Consider the following 20948-nt stretch of genomic DNA (forward strand, 5'->3'; position numbering starts at 1 on the left):
CTTTATTGCAGAGCAAAAACACTGACTGAATACTTTGATATTTTAAAACAAGGAAAGAAGTACTTTTCACCTCTGATGCAACGTTTTGTTGTAAAAGTAGAATGTTGATCTGCCTAATTATCTCTTTCCCTTGATTAGCTGTTACATCAGAAAGTTGTGAAGTTTCTCTGCCTCCTGTCCAATGATGTGTACTGAATTTTGCTTTAACAGTGGTATGTTATCCTTCCCCTACCTCTCTAGAGTATTTGAGGTGGGTCAGCACATTGGTCTCCTCATGCTTTTCCTCTGGTGTACAGTTCAGTGGAACAGCTCTCATTCTGTTTCATTCATGCAGCCAAATATAGCCAGGGCATCTCTATCAACAGCCACTCATCTCACACCCAAATATAACTTGGTTAGATTTTTGGGGCTCATTACCACAGCTACTTAATATAAGCAGTTGACCATTCATAAGGAATTTTCAGGTGGTGTGAAAAGCAGCAGTCTAGATATGATGCATAAGTATAAAACCCATGACAACCCTATTCATCAGACCAGAGGATAAATAGGCAGTTGGCAAGGTCTAGGTCAATCATATTAATGTTGTTATGAAGACAGCATCCTGCTTTCCAGACAAAAGGTGTTAGGGAAATCTGCCTGGAGTCTTCCCTAAACCTCTGCTGGTCTATCCTCCATCTGAAGACAGCAGCTCCCTATTGTAACGGCCTTCTGACTATGAGCAAGGATTGCAGATGACCAACCCCAAAAATATGGTCAATCACTTGCCTGAATCCTTTCTTAACCAATGAACATAGGACAATTAATCATGACATCAAAATACACATGCCCCACTTTCGAATCTTAAACTTCCATTTTTTGCAGAAATAGTAGTTCTGTTTTCTCAAACACAGCAATAAGATACACATGGTGCCATATAGTTCACTGACATTAATTATGGAACCTAGGAGCCTTGGTGATATTTGCTGTTACTTGCTTTTTGTCTCATTTATTCAAAATTGTTTATGTTTGTGGAAAGCATGTAACCATTGCAATAATAGTTAAAAACAGATCTCATGCTACACATGAAAAAAAAATTCAGTTTTTATAAGGACCCCAATTTCTAACAATCTTTCAAATCTACCAGTGGTCTTACCAGCCACTTCCTTGCCAATATAATTACAATTTCATTTTCACATGTCCTGCCACTGAAACATCTCCACCATCTCTTCCTGTGCTCACCTGAAGCTTATTCTTGAATGAATCCCAATTTCTGCAAGCTAAATATTTGAAAAGCAAACCTAGCAATAAGTTTGTAATTAGTTTGCTGAGCTTGAAGGTTTGGTTTCAAACGTTTTGTTCATCATACTAGGTAACATCATCATCAATGAGAGTCTCTGGTGAAATGCCCGTGGTAAAGTCCTGCTTCTCTATTTATAGGTCTTGATTTCTTAAGGTGGGTGATGCCATTTCCTGTTCTTATTTTCAAGGGAAGGTAGATAGGGTCTAAGTCGATGTGTTTATTGATGGAGTCCTGGTTAGAATACCATGGCAAAAAGAACCAGAAATGACACCACCCACCATAAGAAACCAAGACCTATAAATAGAGAGGCAGGACTTACCACTGGCACTTCACCAGAAACTCTCACTGATGTTACCTAGGCATGGTGATGAAACATCTGAAAACAAACCTTCAAGCTCAGCAAGCTAACTTACATATTTATCATCAACCTGAGCTACAAATCTTCTCAAAAAAAAAAGAAATCGCTGGCAAACCTAATGGTTTCAGTATTCATCACGATATTCCCAAAGTTCTATCTCTTGGGCAGGGACTCTGTCTCCTTCCCAAACGGATTATTAGGTCAAATAAGAATGTCTGCCAATTCAACAAATAGTTCAATCCACAGCTAATCCTTTCCATTACGACAAATGCTTACTTCCACAACTATATCATCACCTGGTATTGTCCCAAAACTTTCATTTATACCTCTAATAATTCCACACTCAAATATTTCCTGGCTGGCCTCCTGCTAGCTGTTAATAGATCGCAAGCAACCTACATCAACCCTGAACACTATGGACGATTTAGCATGGCCAATCTATCTAACTTGCATATGTTTGGGAGGAAGCCGGAGCACTCTGAGGAAACCCACGCAGACACTGGGAGAACATGCGAAATCGACACAGTCAGTCGTCTGAAATCGGAATTGAACCTGGGTCCCTGGTGCTATGAGGCAGCAGTGCTAACCACTGAGCCACCATGCTGAAATGTTAGCTTGCTCTCTGTCTCCATGGATACTGCCTAACCCGATGTGATTTTCAGCATTTGTTTTCAGATTAGGGTCGGGATTTAATAACTTATCAGAGATGTCAGCACTCTCTCTCACTGCACTGGGGTGTGCCTGATAATGCACTTTGACATGGGTCTCAAAACCATCTCCTGACCCAATACAATTCTGATTGCATGCAACCAACTTTTGGTGCTTTTACACAATTCTACTTCAAGTTGTTCCTATATGACCAGAGTGTTGTGTTGACATCTAATGGAAAGGCCACAAGGTTTAAAATTAGGCTGGAGTTTATTTTCACTCCTTTTTTAGGCATTTGAATCTTTTGTATACTAGCCCTGTTTTATTGCTGTGTGACTTACTCAACAGAATTGGTTATGATTTGTCAGATTTTAGAGCTTCTGAAACACAAGCCATACCTAACAACAGTGAGACTGCTTAATCCTAAAGCCATTACCCATATTGAATTGAAGTAAATAGATGTATAATTACAGAATAACCTGGGTTATTTGAATGTCAATATCTGAATTTCAGATTATTTGAATAAGATCTCAAGGTCCCATAAAAACGTTATCAGCTATCTGAACAAAATATTCCCTGCCTAACTCGCTCGGATAATCGAGTTTGTTCTGTATATAAAATGGAATAGGTATTTAGCACAGGTTGATATCTATGAGCAGGATGGTTGAGGGGGAATGTAGGATGCAGAAAAGATTTGCTCTAGATGGAAACATAAAGTGGGGGAAAAAATTGGGCAGTGTCAAAATATGACAACGTGGAAAGGGGTAGATGGATCCACCACTTTGCCAAAGAGAATTTTAAAGGAGCAAAGTGTGATGCAGAGCCAAATTGTTAGGAATGGAATTCTGGAACATGTGAACTGGATGGTTGAAGGCATAGCTGGAACTGGCAGGATGAAGAAATGGAGATGCACAAGAAGCTGGCGTTTGCAAAAAATTGATTTATGCATTTGTATCAATGGATGAAGTTACAAAATCTGCAATGCCAGGGAAAGGTGACTGCACTGGAGGCATAGGATCTGCTGTAGTTTAACAATTTTTTTTGTGTATAATTCTGCTTCAAGTTGTTTCTGACACAGGTTGTACTGTAGGGTCAGTGTGGACTTGTTGGGCTGAATGGCCAATTTCCACACTTAGGGATTCTAGGAGTCTGTGATTCTTCAGAGCTGACATGAAGTGTAGAGGGGAGAAGCAATTATGTAATAGTGGGGTGGAAGGGGTTGGAGGAGTGGTGGAGGAGGAGAGAAAGGGTATCGATAGAGCAGATTATGTGATTGAAATGTAAGAATGGCCAAACAATGGTATATCTAACTGCCAGACTGGAAACAGCAGACAGTCCCACTGGGGAGGGGAGATGGTGAGTGAGATGGTGGTGGTGGTGGTGGTGGGGTGGGGTGTAAGGGAGTTGTGGTGGGAGTTGAAGGTGGTGGTCACAAAGAATACAACCAGTAAAAGCTAACAGAAAGGAAAGAAATGGGGAGTTTGTTAACAATCCAAAAGGTATTGAACTCAATATTAAGTCCAGAAGGTTGTAAAGTGCTTAGTCTGAAGAGGAGTTCCTTCAGTTTGCATTGTAATTTGCTGGTCCTGATCTATTGCTGCAGACAGCTTTTAAACACTAACATTATTCAGGAAAAATACTGGTCTTCGAGTAATTTAATAAACAATGTTCCCTCAGACAGCAACGTGATAAAGTAGGCAAACTGGTCATTAGTTTCATGGTTGCTTGGGGATGTGGATGCACTCTAATGTATGCAGATTTATCTACTCATCCGTATAATAGTTCAAAATTAACATTAGTATTTATGTGCCACTTATAATATTTTGACATGAAAGCAAACACTTTCTTGCCTCTCACATTTTGCAGTCATACACATCCTTCATTTGAACTAGTTCATGCTGACCATGTTCCCAAACCAAACTTGTCCCACCAGCCTGCATTTGGCCCATATCCTTTTCCAATTCATGTACTTCATCCAAATGTCTTTTAAATGTTTTCACTGGATCCAGATCCACCACTTCCTCTTGAAGTTCATTCCAAACACAAACCATATATCAAAGTAAAAAAGAAATTGTCTTCCCACATCATTTTAAAAATCTGTTTCCTCTCACCTTAAAAATAATTTTGAACTCCCCGACCTTAGGGAAAAGATCCTTCTTATTCACCTTATCTACGCCCCTCATGATCTTATAAACCTCTATAAAGGTCACCCCTCAGCCTCCTACACTCCAGTGAGAAAGGTCCTAGCCTATCTTTATAACTCAACCCTTCCATTCCTGACCACATCCTGGTAAGTCTTTTCTGAACCCTTTTCAATTTAATAATATCCTTCTTCTCACAGGGTGACCAGAACTGTACGCTGTACTCTATATTTAAAGAAATGTGGAAGAATGAGGACATGGACATAAATACTCGACTGGACTAAAATACCCAAAGCCAGAATGGGGAAAATCAAGAAACCTGCAGCGAAAGACATTTTAAAGAAAAATTAAAGTTTCTGACAGGAATTTTGAACAGCAATTAGACTCTAAGTGACCATCACTCAATGTTGGTTTGAAAATTGGACTCTAGCCTTAAATTCACAGCATCCACACAATGACAAATGCTATCTACACGTCATGATATAACAGACCTGTTTCACTGAATAGCATATTACTGCATTTTGAGTGAGGCGGTTCAAAATATTAGAATATGAATGTTATAATACCTTTACAGATACACACATGATTATAACCAACAGCCCAGACATATTTGACTGTTATAACACTAGAACCCCAAGAAGGATATTGCCTGCCTGACAGGTCTACCTCTCAAATCTCTACTGCCAAATGCACAACGTATTAAATTGCTCGCAATATGAATAGTCTAAAGGATCTGGATAATTGACATATTCATTCCCAAGTAGCCAAAGGATTTTATTTTCCTAAAAACAAAATGGAAAGTAATAAAGCTAGTTCTTTGGTTCTATATAGCATAAGTCAGTAAATGGCATGGAGAAAATGATAATAATTAACAGGCATAGCCTGATGTCAGAGGCATAAGGACATCTTGAGGTTTTTCAGGGGGCGAGAGTTAGAAAGATTTCCATTTTTAATTTTAGCTGCAACAAAATCCCACAGAATGGAGGCAGATATTTTTCAAAACAGACTTCCTCGGCATCCAGCAGTGTCTATATCTGCCCCTTTTCTGAGTGGGCTTGTCCAACTGCAGTCACGCTCATCTTGTGTATCCTCAGATGGTATGAGCACATGAAGTTGGGAATTTCCTAACTTGAGAATCTAAGCCATAATCTAAATGATTCAGTGGACTTCTGAAGGGCTACTAAGTTATGAACTCAGCCTGATGTATTGATGTATTTGGGACACAACTGAAAGCTTACAGGTTTTTTTCAGAAAGTAATTTTCTTTGCTCAGTCAATTTTTAAATGACCAACAGCATTCCTGACAGAGAGATCTACAAGCACTTAAAGAGAAAGGTTCCTCTGCTTGCTGTACAGCAAAGGAGCAAACATGAGATGGTCCTGAAGAGAACACGTCAGGTAATCAAGGGCACTCTAGATTAATGGGCACTCTAGGAGAGCATCCTGCTACTTAGGAACATAAACTACACAAGTAAGGCCATAGCAAACCTAAAATTATAATATGCAAGACATAAACTTAACATATACAGAGGAAAACATCAATAATTTGCAACAAGGTACATTGCAACAGTGATAGGTAGTAAGGTTTAATTACTGCCTTAAACAATTAGCAGTATTTTTCTTCTTTGCTAGTGTTGGTCTGGGGTGGGCAAAATTAAATTTCACACAACAGGAGGTTATAACTGGGGAGAAAGCAAGGATTGCAGATACTGGAGATCAGAATCGAAAAGTGGGGTGCTGGAAAAGCACAGCCGGTCAGGCAGCATCTGAGGAGCAGGAGCACCCACGTTTCAAGCAGAAACTCTTCATCAGGAATGAGAGGTCTCATTCCTAATGAAGAGCTTATGCTCAAAACATTGACTCTCCTGCTCCTCAGAAGCTGCCTGACTCGCTGTGCTTTTCCAGCACCACACTTTGACTCACCACAATTAATACCTGAACTAATTGTTTCACTTGTTAAAACAGTAATTAACTAATAATGTTACATTAATTCTCAGAATAGCATTGCATGTTATTGCTGTACAATAATGATTACAAGTTCCATTGTACCATATCTCAAGTTTAAAAAGTGGCTTTCCAATACTAAACAATCTCATTTCACACTCGTAATGGGGCTTCCTATCGAATATAACTCCACTGATTTAACTGGAGGATTTCATCAGCTGCAGCAACATGAAGGATTGCCTGGAAGCAATGGAATATCAAATCTGCTTGTAACACAATTGAATTAAAAGGCAACACCTTGATGTTAAATGTTTGGCAGCACCTTCACATTCTCTGCAGGGAAGGCAAATTTCCCTTCAATGAATCTGGGTTTGTTATTATAAATGCATTCAGCGCTTCATAGATCCTAGGTTATCATATACATTAGATGGATTTCAGAATATCTTTATGCTGCTGGACGTTTATAATTTCATTGGAACATTAGCCTGTGATTATTTTCTCCTCATCAGATATCACCATAGTATTACAGAGATGCTTCACATTTAGTACTTCTTTGGGAAGTTAAGATTTTGAAGTATAATAGAAAATGGTTCATTTCAAGTGTTGTGGAAATCTCTTTAAAACAAGGCTGTTGAAAGGTCACTGTAAACTTGAGATTTTTGAAAAGATAAGGCTACCTAGAAATGACATGATTGGTGATAATTGCTTGCTTTGCTGTTGACCTCAGCTGGGGCTGTTGGAATAGTGACTGGCTTAGAGAGGTTTTTAATCAGGTCGCCTTTAATGGAGGGACAAGCCGCCTATGAGGAAGAGTAACCCAGTTGATCCCTTCGATTTCTGAAAAAGAAAACCCTTTTACTGCGGTCAGAATTAAGCCAGTTTGTTCTTCCGAAAGAAGAATTGTAGAAACTTCTCAATATCATATTTGAACAAGTCTGATCAAGACTCCAGAGACAGCTAGACTGTAGCTAGTGTTTAGTTAGTATGCAGAAAGTGCAATTGCTGGGCTAGCCAGGTCTATGTCATCTGCAGCATAAAAACAGATTGTATTAACATTCCAGCAATGTTGACGCTGCACATGGAATTAGTGAACTGCTTTATGCAAACATTTTACCTTCACAGCATTGTGTCATGGCTTTCCACATTTTCAGACACACAATTCTTTTTTGGAATTCATAGGGATAGGATATTTACACTGGCAGTCACCTGTTTTCTGAGGCCAAATAATTTGATGTCTTGCAAATACATCAAGCAGTACGATGACATTGATGCTCTGCCCAAAATTGACAGGGGAACTGTGTTCTTCACCTGGTTTCATGTACATCATGTGATTCTGCTTTGTGGATTACTTTAATGTACACACCTCGAGCAGAATGTCAATGGCCTCTGATGAGTACATTATGTATAGGTGGCTTATTGCACAGCTTTGTAGCTGCATCAGCCTGGTCACTTGTGCATTGCCTCTGCTAGTGGTCTTTTCTAACATCTGCTTTGCAGGACTTACTGAAAGCTGGGTCCTTCCTTAGTGCATGTAGAAGACTATACCTTCAACATGTTGACCTTTATCTTGGCTCTCTAGTGATCGTGTCTCCATTGAAGTTGTACTGAGGACCTACAAACCTTTGACAACCTGCAAGGGTCGTGCGCTACATCCTTCCTTCAGTAGTTATTTGATGCTGGAGTCTTCAGTTTGGTCGATCAGACTTTTTTTTTTGAAAGCTCACATTGATCGACAAGGAAACAGCACCTCAATAATTCAGTTTCCTAGCTGCTCAATTAAAAAAAAAAATCACAATGAGTACTTTTCTTTGCATCTGGTCACAAAGTGGATTATGGATTCTGTAGACTTTTACCTAAGTGACAAATACTAGTCAATGAATAAGCATGTTTAATCCAACTGTGCACTGGTCCTCTAATGCAATCAATATTTTTTGGGATCTTGTAGTACTTCAGCTTATAATCCTGATGTGTTATGTCTGTGTAAAGTTTGGTTCTTAATTGCTTAGACGGTTTGCTTTTCTGCATTAGACACACCAGAATCTAGAAAACATAGCTTTGACCTTTGCTTCAAACATGTTAAATTCTGTTGGGAGATCTGCTTCAATACATTTGTAAATAAAGAGCTTTATTTCCTTTAGCTACAAGATCACACTTCTAGGGAGTCAAAATCTGAAACAATGAAACCAAGCTATGCAAACCTTCTAATAACTTAAGAGAAAAAGTAGTGTACAGAAAAAAGTGCCAGAACCATACAATCGGTTAGCAAAAGTTGCCATACATATGTGCAAAAAAAAAATTTAACAACATGAGCATTGTTCCCATAGAAAGGAAAAAAAAGGGGGTGGGGTGGAAGAGAGAGAGACGGCCAATTAATTGAACATGCATTTTGCATCAATCTTCAATATAGAGGATACAAGTAACATTCCAATAAATAAGGAATGGAAAGGAGGGAGAAACTTTGAAAAAAAGCACAAATTACCAGAAAGGTGGCACTGAGAAAAGTTTTGATATTTCAGCCTAACATGTCAATGGGTCCTGACAGACTTCACCCTCTCGTCTTAAAAAGAGAGTGGCCAGTGAAATAGTCGATATGTTGATTTTATTTTTCCAAACACACTCTTCAGGGAAGGTCCAACTAAATTGGAAGACAATGAAGGCAAGCCCTTAATTGAAAAGGGAGATAGAGACAGGAAGAAAGAAAATACAGGCCTGTTAGGTTATCGTCAAAGGAAAATTGTCAGAATCTATTGTTAAACATATAGCAAAGCATTTCAGACTACCTCTAAAAGGCAACTGGTTTGCATTAACATGGGTTTTGTGAAAGGAGAAATCACATTTAATCAATCTATTGGAGTGCTTTGAGGAGGTCGCGTATGTTGCGGATAAAAAGGGAAATAGGTGGATTGACTGTGCTTCGATTTCCAGAAGATATAAGTACCACATCAACAATTATTGTGAAAATTAAAAGCTCAGCCTTATTGGCATCGATAGAAAATTGATTGGCTAACAGGAAGCAAAAATGGCTCTTTTGCAGGTAAGATACAGCCTGTGGCATGTCACAATAATTCATACTGGTACTTTAACTGTTTACAACTTTTAATCAATGCTGGAGGAACAGAACATTTGGCTACCATATGTGCTTATAACATAAGTGTAAGGAAGGAGTTAGGCTGTCAGAAGGGGTATACGGACATTACAGTGAGATACAGATGGGTCAAATTAGTGGGCAAAGATCTGGCAAATGGGACAAAATAGGAAAATGAGAATGTCAAACTTGACAGGAAGAACAAAATAGAAAGATTATCTAAATGGTGAAAGACTGCAGAGCTCTGAGATGCAGAGGGATCTGGGTAGCCAAATTCATAAATAGCAAAATGTTAGAATACAGTTCTGATAAATAATTAGGAAATCTATTAGAAATGTTATTATATATCGCAAGGGAACCTGAATACAAGATCTGGAGGTCAGGCTTCGTTTTTTTTCAGGGCATCAGTAAGACCACATATGAAGTAGTGTCCACAGTATTGGCCATCTTCTTTCAAAAGAATGATTTAAATGAGTTGGAAGTAGTTGAGCAAAGATTTACCAGACCAATACCTGAATAAATGGGTTGACTTTTAAGGGTTAACTTTTGGACAGACTAACTGGTGTTGAAAAGAGATAACAGCAACTTGATTGAAACACAAGATCCTGAGAACTCTTCTCAGGCTACATGGATAGAGAATGGTTCCTTTTGTGGGAGAATCTAGATCTAGGGAACACTTTAAAAAATAAAATTAGGGTTTGTCTATGCAAAACAGAAATGAGGTGAAACTTGTTCTGCATTTTATCATTCTTTAGAAATCACTTTCTGAAGAAGTGGTGGAAACAAAGGCCCTCACTCTTGTAAGACAGAGGTTAGAAAACTTCTTGTGAAGTGTTGGGGGTGAAAAGGTTATTGGGGGAGGTGGGTTCGTGAATGAGGTTCCAATCACATCAGCCATGATCTTCTTTGAATGATGGAGCAGTCAAGGGGCTAAATAGCCTACTCCAGCTCCTTGTTAGCATGATTCCATGTTCGCATTTCCAAATAATACAAACAGATAAGGATTGAAAACCTAACTTCCATAGTATCACTGATCACCGTAATGCAGTCTGGACGAGTCTTCAATTTATCATCACATTCTACTTTGAATGGCAAGTAACTAAGACCAAATATACATAACCAATATTTTTGTCTTAACTTTCTGAATGTATGGTACAATGCCACTTTGAATGCTTTTCCAATTGGACCTTTTGACTGCATTAGAATGTTTAAAAGTTCTCCACATATTTTTTTCATGCTGATCGGTCGCTTAAAATCCCATCATTTTTGGACTGAAATAGATAGACTGATCCCTACAGACCAACTGTTATACAGTTGGCAAAAAAAAAAGAGTAGCTGTACTCTTTGGCTTGCTGGTTTGCAATGATGATTCATGCACATAACTTCCTCATTATCTGTCACAGCAACAATTTGAGATTTTGTTCAGTGTCAAAAGCACAGTACAATCTGGTATTGTACTCCTGCCTTTTGAGATGATTATAAATAAGGGCAGAGCCTTCCAGGGAGTTGCATACAAGATAATTCATCAACCTGTTTCAAGGCTGACTATAGAAAAAGAAAGCATAACTTTAGTAGAGAAATTGATCATCTGAAAAGAATAGTTATGAGCAGTCTCTAGAGGCGGAGGAGGAGGAGGAGGCAACAAAAATTTTTAAAAAGTGTGTTGCAGCTGATAACATACAAGATGAAACCCTGCACGTGGTTCATTTGTGGTTGAGTAGAAGGGTCAGGCATTACTGGCCTGGACTATACTGGTAGTGGTGAAAGAATTGCTCTCATGGTTTCCCTTGCATACAGTTCCCCAAACACCTCTCTGCTTCTTAGCGGGCATTTCCACTACTTGGGCATATGGTCAAGTACAGTACCCTCTTCAGGGGAATCTGTGGCTTCTGCAAACTGGAAAGCAACAAAGATTATTCCAAAACAAAATTGAGACATCCAGATTAAATTAAAAAAAAGAGAGACAGCATGATTTGGAGGAAAAAAAAACTCTGGAATGTTAATTTCCTGAGGCAATTAGATTCCATATTGGAAAAGTGACTTTCAGACTTGCTGGACAACTGCACTAGTCACAGTACTCCTAAGTCGCATCGAAAGGCAGCAGGCCCATGTGAGAATCATGGAAAAGTCAGAATAACAACATTTGCCAGCTGTTGTTGACTTACTTTATTTTGGCTGCACTACATGTCGCACCTCCCTCATGTGATCAAAGACATTCAGTTAACTAAGATTTGAAATATCTAATAACATGCACTAAGCAAATTGGGAATTCAGGACAAAATAGAAACATTTTGCTTACACTTTCCATTGAAAGTCAAGTAAAAGGTAGATATAAAAGCAAATGGAATTCAGGAGATCTGTAGTGTTGCTAAATATAATGTGAAGCGGATCTGGCGGAAGTAATTTGCGTACAAATACAAAGCAAACTCAAAATACACGAACCTCAAAGCTTTATTTCTCCGAGAGATCGCTGTTCAATAAATTCAGAGCAAGACAATCGTTTCTCATGCACATAAATGATGGAGCATTCTGCACAGTACAGCTAACCTTTCTGAATGCATAATTTCCAAATTAGTCTAATAAAGACTTTTCAAACAGATAAATAGGAAGACAGAATTAGATCACATTGAATTTTTTAAAAAGTGCTTTTGTCTCATCTTTCAGGAGAAAGAGTACTATTTCATGGTCAAATTAGAGTTTGCAAAATAATTTAAGTGCATTGTCAACTGCACAAAAGAAATTGCACAAAGCCCTATTTTCTTTCCCCTCAAAGGCTCTCCTCGAAGATTACATTTCCATTTTCACTAGCCCCTTTGTTATATGATACAGTCACATAGTAACATTACTTTTTGCTTGTGTATTGATGCAACTCACACAGAAGCAGAAAATTAAACTCAAAATAACACAAGAAAAGCAAAAGGTTACACACCAGAAAACTTAAAATTAGCAAAAGTCAACAGACATGAAAGTTACCAAAAATAAATCTCCTAGGATACTTACTTCAACTGGCAAAAACAATCATCCAAAATGCATCTTCCTAGATGGATCAGGTCACAGCTAATATATTTTTATCACATATTCACAAAGTTTGAAAATTTTAAATAGGCAATTACGATTTATTTTATAATATCTCCGTTTTCATCTGAGGTATCCACTGCAATAGTATCCATTACAAATCTTCCCCAGAGTAACTCTGAAACATATGCAGCCTTATGTTTGAGAAACCTTATGCATTCATTCCCTTAGTGATTTAATGTTCATCTAGAACCTAGTTAGTGGAGTGTTCCTTTGTTACCAAGTTTGAAACAGCTTGTTCTCTCTTCCAAACCCACATGCAGCCTCCATATTCCATTCCAACCACCTAGTGGCCTCTTTGTGCTCTGGCACATTGAAAAGGAATTAGATGGAGACAGAGTCCCTCCTGCCCCCAGTCCCAATAACTAGTGGGCAGACACCACTTCTGCAAAAAAGAAAAAAGGTGCCACTACACTTCCAACAGCCACTCCGCCTCAGCTCCAACATCAGCTGCTGACCATGGCTCCCCTTCTGGCCTCTGAAAAATAGTGGGAGGTTTGTAGCCTAGGTGTAGTCGATTTTCCCCACTCACAAAACCATGGTCCCCCTGGCAATTTCCTCATTGTGACACTTAATCACTTCTGTATTTATTACTGATAGGCAGCAAGCATAAGGGACATCCTACCCCTAATCAGAGAAGCAGCATCGCACCCTTGACGACCAATCTATTCTAATGGGGCACTTCTCTTGTTCCATGAGCAAGTTGCCCCAGGTAATTAAGGACAAGATTCACCCACCTATATGCAATGAGAAGGGAGGAGGCAAGATGTTAGGTGCTGAATTTCCTACATTTGCAAAAGGACGGTGTTGTGGACGTTCAAGGACTGTTGGGGGTGGTTAAAGAGCTGATCAGGATGTCTGACGGAACAAGGGTCTTGGAATACTGATATGGAAAGGAGGAGCAAATGATGTCTTTGCTGGTGGCAGAAATGAAATCTGTTCCAACAACACAACCTTCCATATTAGTGCTTCTGATTTGCCTACCCTTTTCTCAACCAAGATTTCCTCCCAATTGGTTCACAAGGCAATCTGCTGGAGGCGTTCCATTTCAGTACCCTCTCCCAGAACCAAGAGGTCCCACCCGCATCCATATTAAACAGATCAGTCTCCCCCATTTCTCTCACCTCCACTGTCACTGGATATCAAAGATATTGGAATCTATATTGGTCAGGACAGGTAACCAGAATGGGTCATCAAAGCAAAACAATTAATAACTCAGCTCTGCACTGAGCATATACTTATCTAACAGTTTTACTCCACCCAGCCCCCCTTTCCTGTAATTCCCGTTCTCTCTGAATCTCTCACCTTACTACAGAAACTCACCTAACTATATTCACGACCATCATCGTCTCCTCTCAAAGTCTGCTTCACTCGTGCCCATCCATTTTTTCCTCTCTATCATTGGTATCCTTGACCCCTTACAGCAGTGTCCACAAACTTCTTCACAACACGGACCTGATCTGATCCTCATCTGAACAGGGGCAGGAATACGGAATGATTTTACCGCTCTCTTTCTGTACCTTGTAGTCACATTTTAAAAAAAAACATGTTTGCTAAATCTAAGTTACTATGGTCACTATGACAAGAGCAGATCAGAGGCTAGGAATCCTGCAGCAAGTAACTCAGCTCCTGACCAATAATCCCACAAACATTTTTTCACTGCACAAATTCAGAGCAACGCACTGACCTCGGAGACATGTTGGCATGTGGATCAGCATGCACGTGGCTTTGGATCAGGTGCCTGACTGAGCCATTTACAGGGAATATTGCTCCTGACTCTCCAAAGCCTGCCTACGACCTACATGGCACCAGCCAGGGCTCCGGTGGCATTCTCTCCAATTACCTGGAGGATTGCAACTTCACCAACACCCAAGAATCTTGACCCCAGCCAGGGCAAAGCGATCTGGTTTACGGACATCCCATCCACCACCTTCAACATTTATGCCTTAGGGATTGTTTTCAGGAGGTCATAAAGACACCAATTCAGAAAGGTCTGGGGTTGATCTACTTGAGAATGCTTTCAATATTTAACCAAAAAATTTGAACAATGAAGGGCCAGCTCAGCTTTTCTCTGGTTTGGTTTTAGCAGTCTGGCTGTTCACTGAATGCAGTCAGTACAGTTCTGAGGTTGCTGGTCCAAAAAACAGCTATATGGAAGAAGGTGTTCCATGTCGAGTCTCTGCCCTCTCTCGCAAGACTCTTTCACCTTTTGTGCCAAGGGGTGCTTATGGGGATTGATGAGAGTATTTGGAACAGCATCATTAATTTGCGATAATCTGTTGGGTTTTCAGTTAGGTTGTTATTCGGTATTCCGTTCTCATTTGTTTGTGTTTCATTTCAGTAATCTTGTAAATAAATTCAATTCTGTTTAACAGTAAGGTGTTTGACGAACTGCATCACTCCTGGAATATCCACAGTACACCTGCTTAAAACAAATGGCAAAGTTAAGGTCCGGGATACTTGAAATGTTTTGAGGGATTCTGGCCTGGTCCAGAACACAGCGAAATAGTTCAAGAAGGCAGATCAGATCATCTTCTCCTGGCCTAGGGTAAAATACCGACATCCCATAACAATTTTTTTTAAAATTAAAATTGTCAAATAGCAGAACATACAACAGCCCAGTAGTGCAGGCTCACTGGTCATTACAAAATGGTTAATATGTGGCAGCTGCCCAGACTGGACTGGACTAGACAGGTAAATCTGTGTCAAAACAGTGGGTCACATTCAAAGTGTTACAGGACAAAAATATGATAAAGTGTTGCACCAAATGCTCTTTGAAATTGGGCCATGGTGACATTTATGACCCCATCAGAGGGCTGATGGACTCAGGGTAGGCAGTCAACAGGATGGGTCCCATGAAGGTTCAGTCATAAAAGTAGCCATAATCTTTCTGAATGCCAGTATGGACTCAAGGGACCGAGTGGGCTACTCCTGCTCTCAATTCGCATGTTCATGCATCACGGTGCATCTCACCCTCTGTTCTTTGTCTTAGTCTGACACCAGGGGCCACGTTTAGGTGATGGCACAAGTTTACAGTCCAAAGATGTGCAGATTAGCTGAATTGGCTGTGCTAATTTGCCCATAGTGTTAGGTGGATTAGTCAGAGAGAAATGGGTCTGGGTGGGTTACTCTTCAGAGAGTCGGTATGGACTTGTTGGGCTGAAGGGTCTGTTTCCACACTGTAGGGAATCTAATCTAATCAAGTTCCACAGTATTCACACCTCAGAGCAAAGCGGGAGGCAGCAGTCTTCCAGGAAATCAGTTGTTTACACTGAAGGTGTCGTCAGTCAGTCAAGAGCAATTAGGGATAGACAATAAATGCTGACCCAGCCAGCAATGTTCAAGTTCCAGGAGTAATTTTTTTTAAAATCCAGCGAACACTGGACATCAAAGGGACATACAGCGTTGGATAAAAGAAAAAGGAAAAGGGAGGCTAATGGAAGATACCAAAAGCTCAAAATAGCAGAAGCCCGAGAGGAGTAGAGAATGTGAAAGCAGAAACTAGGAGAAAAAAAATGGAAAACAAAGAGGCATGAAAGGATAATGGTAAAATAAAAAGGTTGTTCTTATGTTATTTTATAAGTACATTATGGGAAAACGGATAACTGTAGAAAGAGTAAGGCCCAATAATGACCACAGTATAATTTGTGAATGGGGCCAGAAGACACACGAATTTTAATAAATCCTTGATGTCAGTGTTCAATAGTCAGAGGGATAATGTGGGCATAGAAATCAGGGAGAGGGACTATGATATGATTAAAGATATTAATATAGACAGAGAGGCAGTGCTGAGTCGTCTCACAAGTAGATAAACCAGTAAGACTGGGTGAAACGTATCCAAGGATGTTGACTGTGGCAAGGGAGGAACTAGTAGGGACATGAGCAATAATTTTTAATTTCTTTCTGGCCACCAGAAGACTGGACAACATCCACTATGGGGTACTTTTGTTCAGGAAGGGATAAAGCAGGAAACTACAGGACTCTGTCTGACCTTAGATGGTGGGGATATTATTGGAAGAAATTCTAAGGGACAGAATTAATCCTTGCTTGAAAGGGGAGAGATTCACCTACAACAGTCAACATGGTTTTGTTAAGGGGGAGGTCGTGTATGATCAAATTGATCGAATTTTTCAAAGAGGTGACCAGTTGTGTAGATTATGTCAAAAGCGTTGACTTTACCTACTCGGGCTTCAGCAAGGCTTTTGACAAGCTCCCACATGGGAGACGGACTTTGAATGCAAGAGCCCTTGGGAATCCAAGGAAAATTGGCAAATTGGATTCAGAATTGCCCGAGTTGCAGGAAGCAGAGGGGCAGTAGTTAAAGGGCGTTTTGTGTGATTGGAGGCTTGTGTCCAGTGAAATCCCATCAGAGTCCGTGCAGGAGCCTTGCTTTTTCTGATATGTTTAATGACTTAGGCTTGAATGAGAAGGATTGATCAATAAGCTCACGGATGACACAAATTGGTGAGGTAGCAAACAGAAGGGATCACCTTAAATGACAAATATGTAGATGGGCCAGTCAGATGCACTGATCAGTGACAAATGGAGTTCAATCCAGGGAAGCGTAAGGTGATGTGCTTTAGGACAGGACAAACAAGGCAAACTAATTCACAATGAACACGAGGACCTCAAGAACATCAGTATCAGAGGCATCTGAAAGGAACCAATGGACGTGCATACCAAGGTAGATAATTTGGTGGAGATCAACCAATAGCATCCTAGTTCTCAGCTCTTGGGGGAAAAGACCCAGCTCTTTAGCATCTCCAAGCTTTAACACAGCTTTCCAAAGAGTTTTTTTTTTAAAGCCAGCTTGTTAATAACCTCTAAGGGCACAAGCAGAATGGTTTAAAGACATTCAGAATCATACATGAATAGGAAAGGTTTGGCACGATATGGGCCAAGTGCTGGCAAGTGGGATTAGTTTGTTTGGGAACATGGTCAGCATGGACCCATTGGACCAAAGGGTCTATTTCCATGCTGGATGGTTCAAAGTGCTTCCTTAATTTAAAAAAAGCCTTTAAAAATATTAAAAGCAAACAGAACTTCTTTACTTTAAACAAATGAATATTTATGCAAACAAGCACACACCAACAATATGCTGATAAGTTTTTTTTAAAATATAAAGCAGCAAAGGGTTGAAGATTGTCCATAACAGCAGGGAAAACTCTGCTGTTTTTCAAAAAAATAGTGTTATGGGATATTTTAAGTCAACCTGAAAACGCAGACATTTAACATCACATCTCAGATGTAGCATTGTATGTTGTGCAGCGCTCTCCCAGCACTGGGGGTGCCAGATTCATGATTTTGCTCCTTAAACCTTGGCAACGGGACTTTAATCGACAACAAAAATACCACTGATTAGTCCAAGACCGACACCTCGAATATAGTACTCAGATTTCGCGACACAAATTGTTCTCTTCACAGGCATCCCCAAACCCAACCAGCCTATCATTTCACAAACTGTCATCTTCTATTGATCCTATCAACGACTTGCTAGCATTCACCTGAAATCATCCATAAATATTTACACTGTAGAACGGATTCATCAGGGGAATGGAAGTAGAAAGCTTAGTACCTGCATGTCCCGCTTGGTGATGAAGCCCTTCTCCTCTTTGTCACACAACTGGAAGAGTTCACGGGCCTTTTCATAAGTCTCATGGCGAGTAATGCGTCCACTTGGATTTGACTTGGTGTCCCGAGTATCCCCTACTGTGTTGGGATCCACTCCTTCTACAGACCAATCATCAGCCGGGATCCCTCTCTTTCTGTACATCATCTAGTTGGTGCTCCAGCCCAGCAAACAGCACACAGCCCAGTGAGCACGCCGCTATAAGGGACAACAACAACAAAAGGTGCATATGTTTGCATCACTCATTGAGTCGTCGGATATTAAGTAGCATCACTTAGCAACAACCCACTTAGTGCTGATTTGAAAGGTTCTGAGTATTGCTGCTAAATCAATCAGTCAGTTCTTTTGACCAGCAGAGATAGGAAAAGAAAATGCAGAAGGAGAAACATAAAATATAGATTTATTGGGAACTGGCAGATCAGACTTAGGGAGATGGCAACCTACACTCCTGAAAGAAAAAGCTCCACATTTGAAAAGTTGGTGAGTCAAAGAACACAGGAAAAGTGGGACATTTAGCCCCTAGAGAATGTTGTGCTGTATAATTAGATTTCAACAAAATCTCCACCTTACTTCTGTCTACCTGCCTTAGTTCTGTTTCAGTCCTTACCTCAAACTTTACCAAGCCAGGATTTGACATTTTTCAACTGCTGTGGCTTCAACAAGATTTTTTTTAGCAGAAAGGAGCCCAGAATTTCCACAGTTCTGTCAATAAATCCTTCCAGATGTCATCCCCGTGCTAATTTTAATGTCACAGTGAGGTAGAAAGAAATGCGAAAACAGGTTAATCTGGAAACCGGCAAAGCGAACAATCATGTCACCGCCTCCCCGGTTTCGGACATCGTGAAAACCTCACCAGACTAGTCATTGGAGGAAATGGTTTCAAATCTCAACATGGTGGTGGGTGAAATTTAACGAGAATGAATAAAGATCAAATTGAAAAACTAGTGTCCGTAATGATGCCAGTGACAGATATCATCAAGTATCGTAAAAGCCAATCTGGTTCAGTAACGTCCTTTAGGGAAGGAACTCTGCTGTCCTTATCCAGTCTGGCCCACACAACGTCAGACCCACGTTAATGTGGTTGACTGTGAAATGACTCCTGATAAAATTAGCCAAGTCAGTCATCTAGTTCAAGGGCAATTAGGGATCAACACCAAAATACTGGCCTTGCCAGCAATACTCTATATTCCAATAAAAAGACAAAATGATCCTACATCCTATAAGTAAGGACAAACTACATGGTACAAATGGAGAGTGGATTTATGAAAATGCAAGGATTACATTCCCAAAATGACGACATGATTATGAATTTGTTGTTACACCATCATAATAACGACTTCTATCCATTACACACTAGGGTGGCACAATGGCTAGCACTACTACCTCAGAGCACGAGGGTTTGATTCTATCCTCGGAGGACTGTGTGTTTTTTGTTACTCACACTCTCCCTCTTTTGAACTGGCCTCAGTGACTCAGTCAATCTGCGCTCTCTCTCTCTCTCTCTCTCTCCCCCCATAATATCATCAGTCTTTTTTCTTGCTCCCCTTCGCAGCTTCCCCCTGAAAGAAAGGAGAAAGATGTTTGACTTCATCTGTGGAACGCAGCAACCTTGAAGCTGTGAAGGGGAGCAAGAAAAAAAAGACAGATAATATCATGGAAAGAGAGCAGGTGGACTGAGTCACTGAGGCCAGTGCAAAAAAAAGAGGGAGAGTGTAAGCAACAAGCAATACAGCAAGGGAACAAAGAGTGCACGAAAGACAGAAAGCAAGAGAGAGAGGAAAAGAGATAAAAAAAATTTGGAAAGAGACAAAGTCAAAAGCTTTTCATCTTGCACGCATCAGGCCTGGGACACAATAAACCAAAACCTTTGAAAGGGGACACCAATTTATACAGCATGAGATGAGGGTGCTGAGGCAGCATGGAGATGGTTGACTATCAGTCTTAACAGATTAAATTCAGTCCTGGCAAGCCAGGCTATCGGTCAGTGCATTACCATGGGAAATGCAGCCAGGATTAGCAGTCACCATTGCCTTTTCCTCAAATGAAAACAAAGTAACTTATGCACAAGCTTATTTTTTCCAATCGAAAAATACATACATAGCGTTTTAGCATATGCTAATGATGTCCCATTCCACATTTGGATTTCTTGCTCTCCAGTCCTGATGAATGCAAGATGACAAGTGTGAACTTCCTCTCAGTTTTCAGGCAGTGAGAGAACTCGGATGGAAAATACTACTTTTTACACCAGATGACATACTCAGTGATTCAGCATGGTTGTTGCTTGGATTGGAACAATTCAGAGATGAAGAGAGACTAAATAGATGCGGCTATTTTCCTTAGAGCAAAGGAGACTGAGGGGAGATCCAATTGTGGAGGGTAATTCTATGAGAGGCATAGACAAGGTGGATAGAAGGAACCTTTTCCTTTCAGTAAGGGGAAATCAGTAAGCAAGGGCACAATTATGGGGTAAAGGGCAAGAGGTTTAGAGGAGATTTTAAGTAAATTCCTTTTCATCCTGAGGTTTGTGGGTATCTGGAACTCACTACGTAAACAGGGTAATAGATACGGGAACTCTCAAGACATTAAGAACGATAGAGATGAATTCTTGAAATGCCATTGTGTACAAGGTTATTGGCCAAGTGCTGGAAAATAAGATTGGGAGACAGGTAGTTTTGGAGATAATGCACATTTCAGCAGTGCAATTGGCTATAACGTGGCTGAAGAATTAGAGAACGGTATGTTCAAGAATGCTTACCTCCGTTCACAATAGCACGATTCCAGTGGGGATCA

The 20948-nt window shown here is 40.2% G+C and overlaps 1 protein-coding gene across 1 annotated transcript in view; it reads right to left on the reverse strand.

Annotated features, from left to right (window-relative positions):
* cracr2b (calcium release activated channel regulator 2B) overlaps nucleotides 1–20948 on the reverse strand; it is a 106763-nt gene that overhangs the window by 77394 nt on the left and 8421 nt on the right. Inside the window, exon 3 of the mRNA XM_060839172.1 lies at nucleotides 18105–18356. Coding sequence (XP_060695155.1) covers nucleotides 18105–18305 — 201 coding nt within the window. The 5' untranslated portion in view covers nucleotides 18306–18356. The remainder of the gene's footprint in view (nucleotides 1–18104; nucleotides 18357–20948) is intronic.

This window comes from Hemiscyllium ocellatum, chromosome 18 (genome assembly GCF_020745735.1).
Source record: "Hemiscyllium ocellatum isolate sHemOce1 chromosome 18, sHemOce1.pat.X.cur, whole genome shotgun sequence".
NCBI lineage: Eukaryota > Metazoa > Chordata > Chondrichthyes > Orectolobiformes > Hemiscylliidae > Hemiscyllium > Hemiscyllium ocellatum.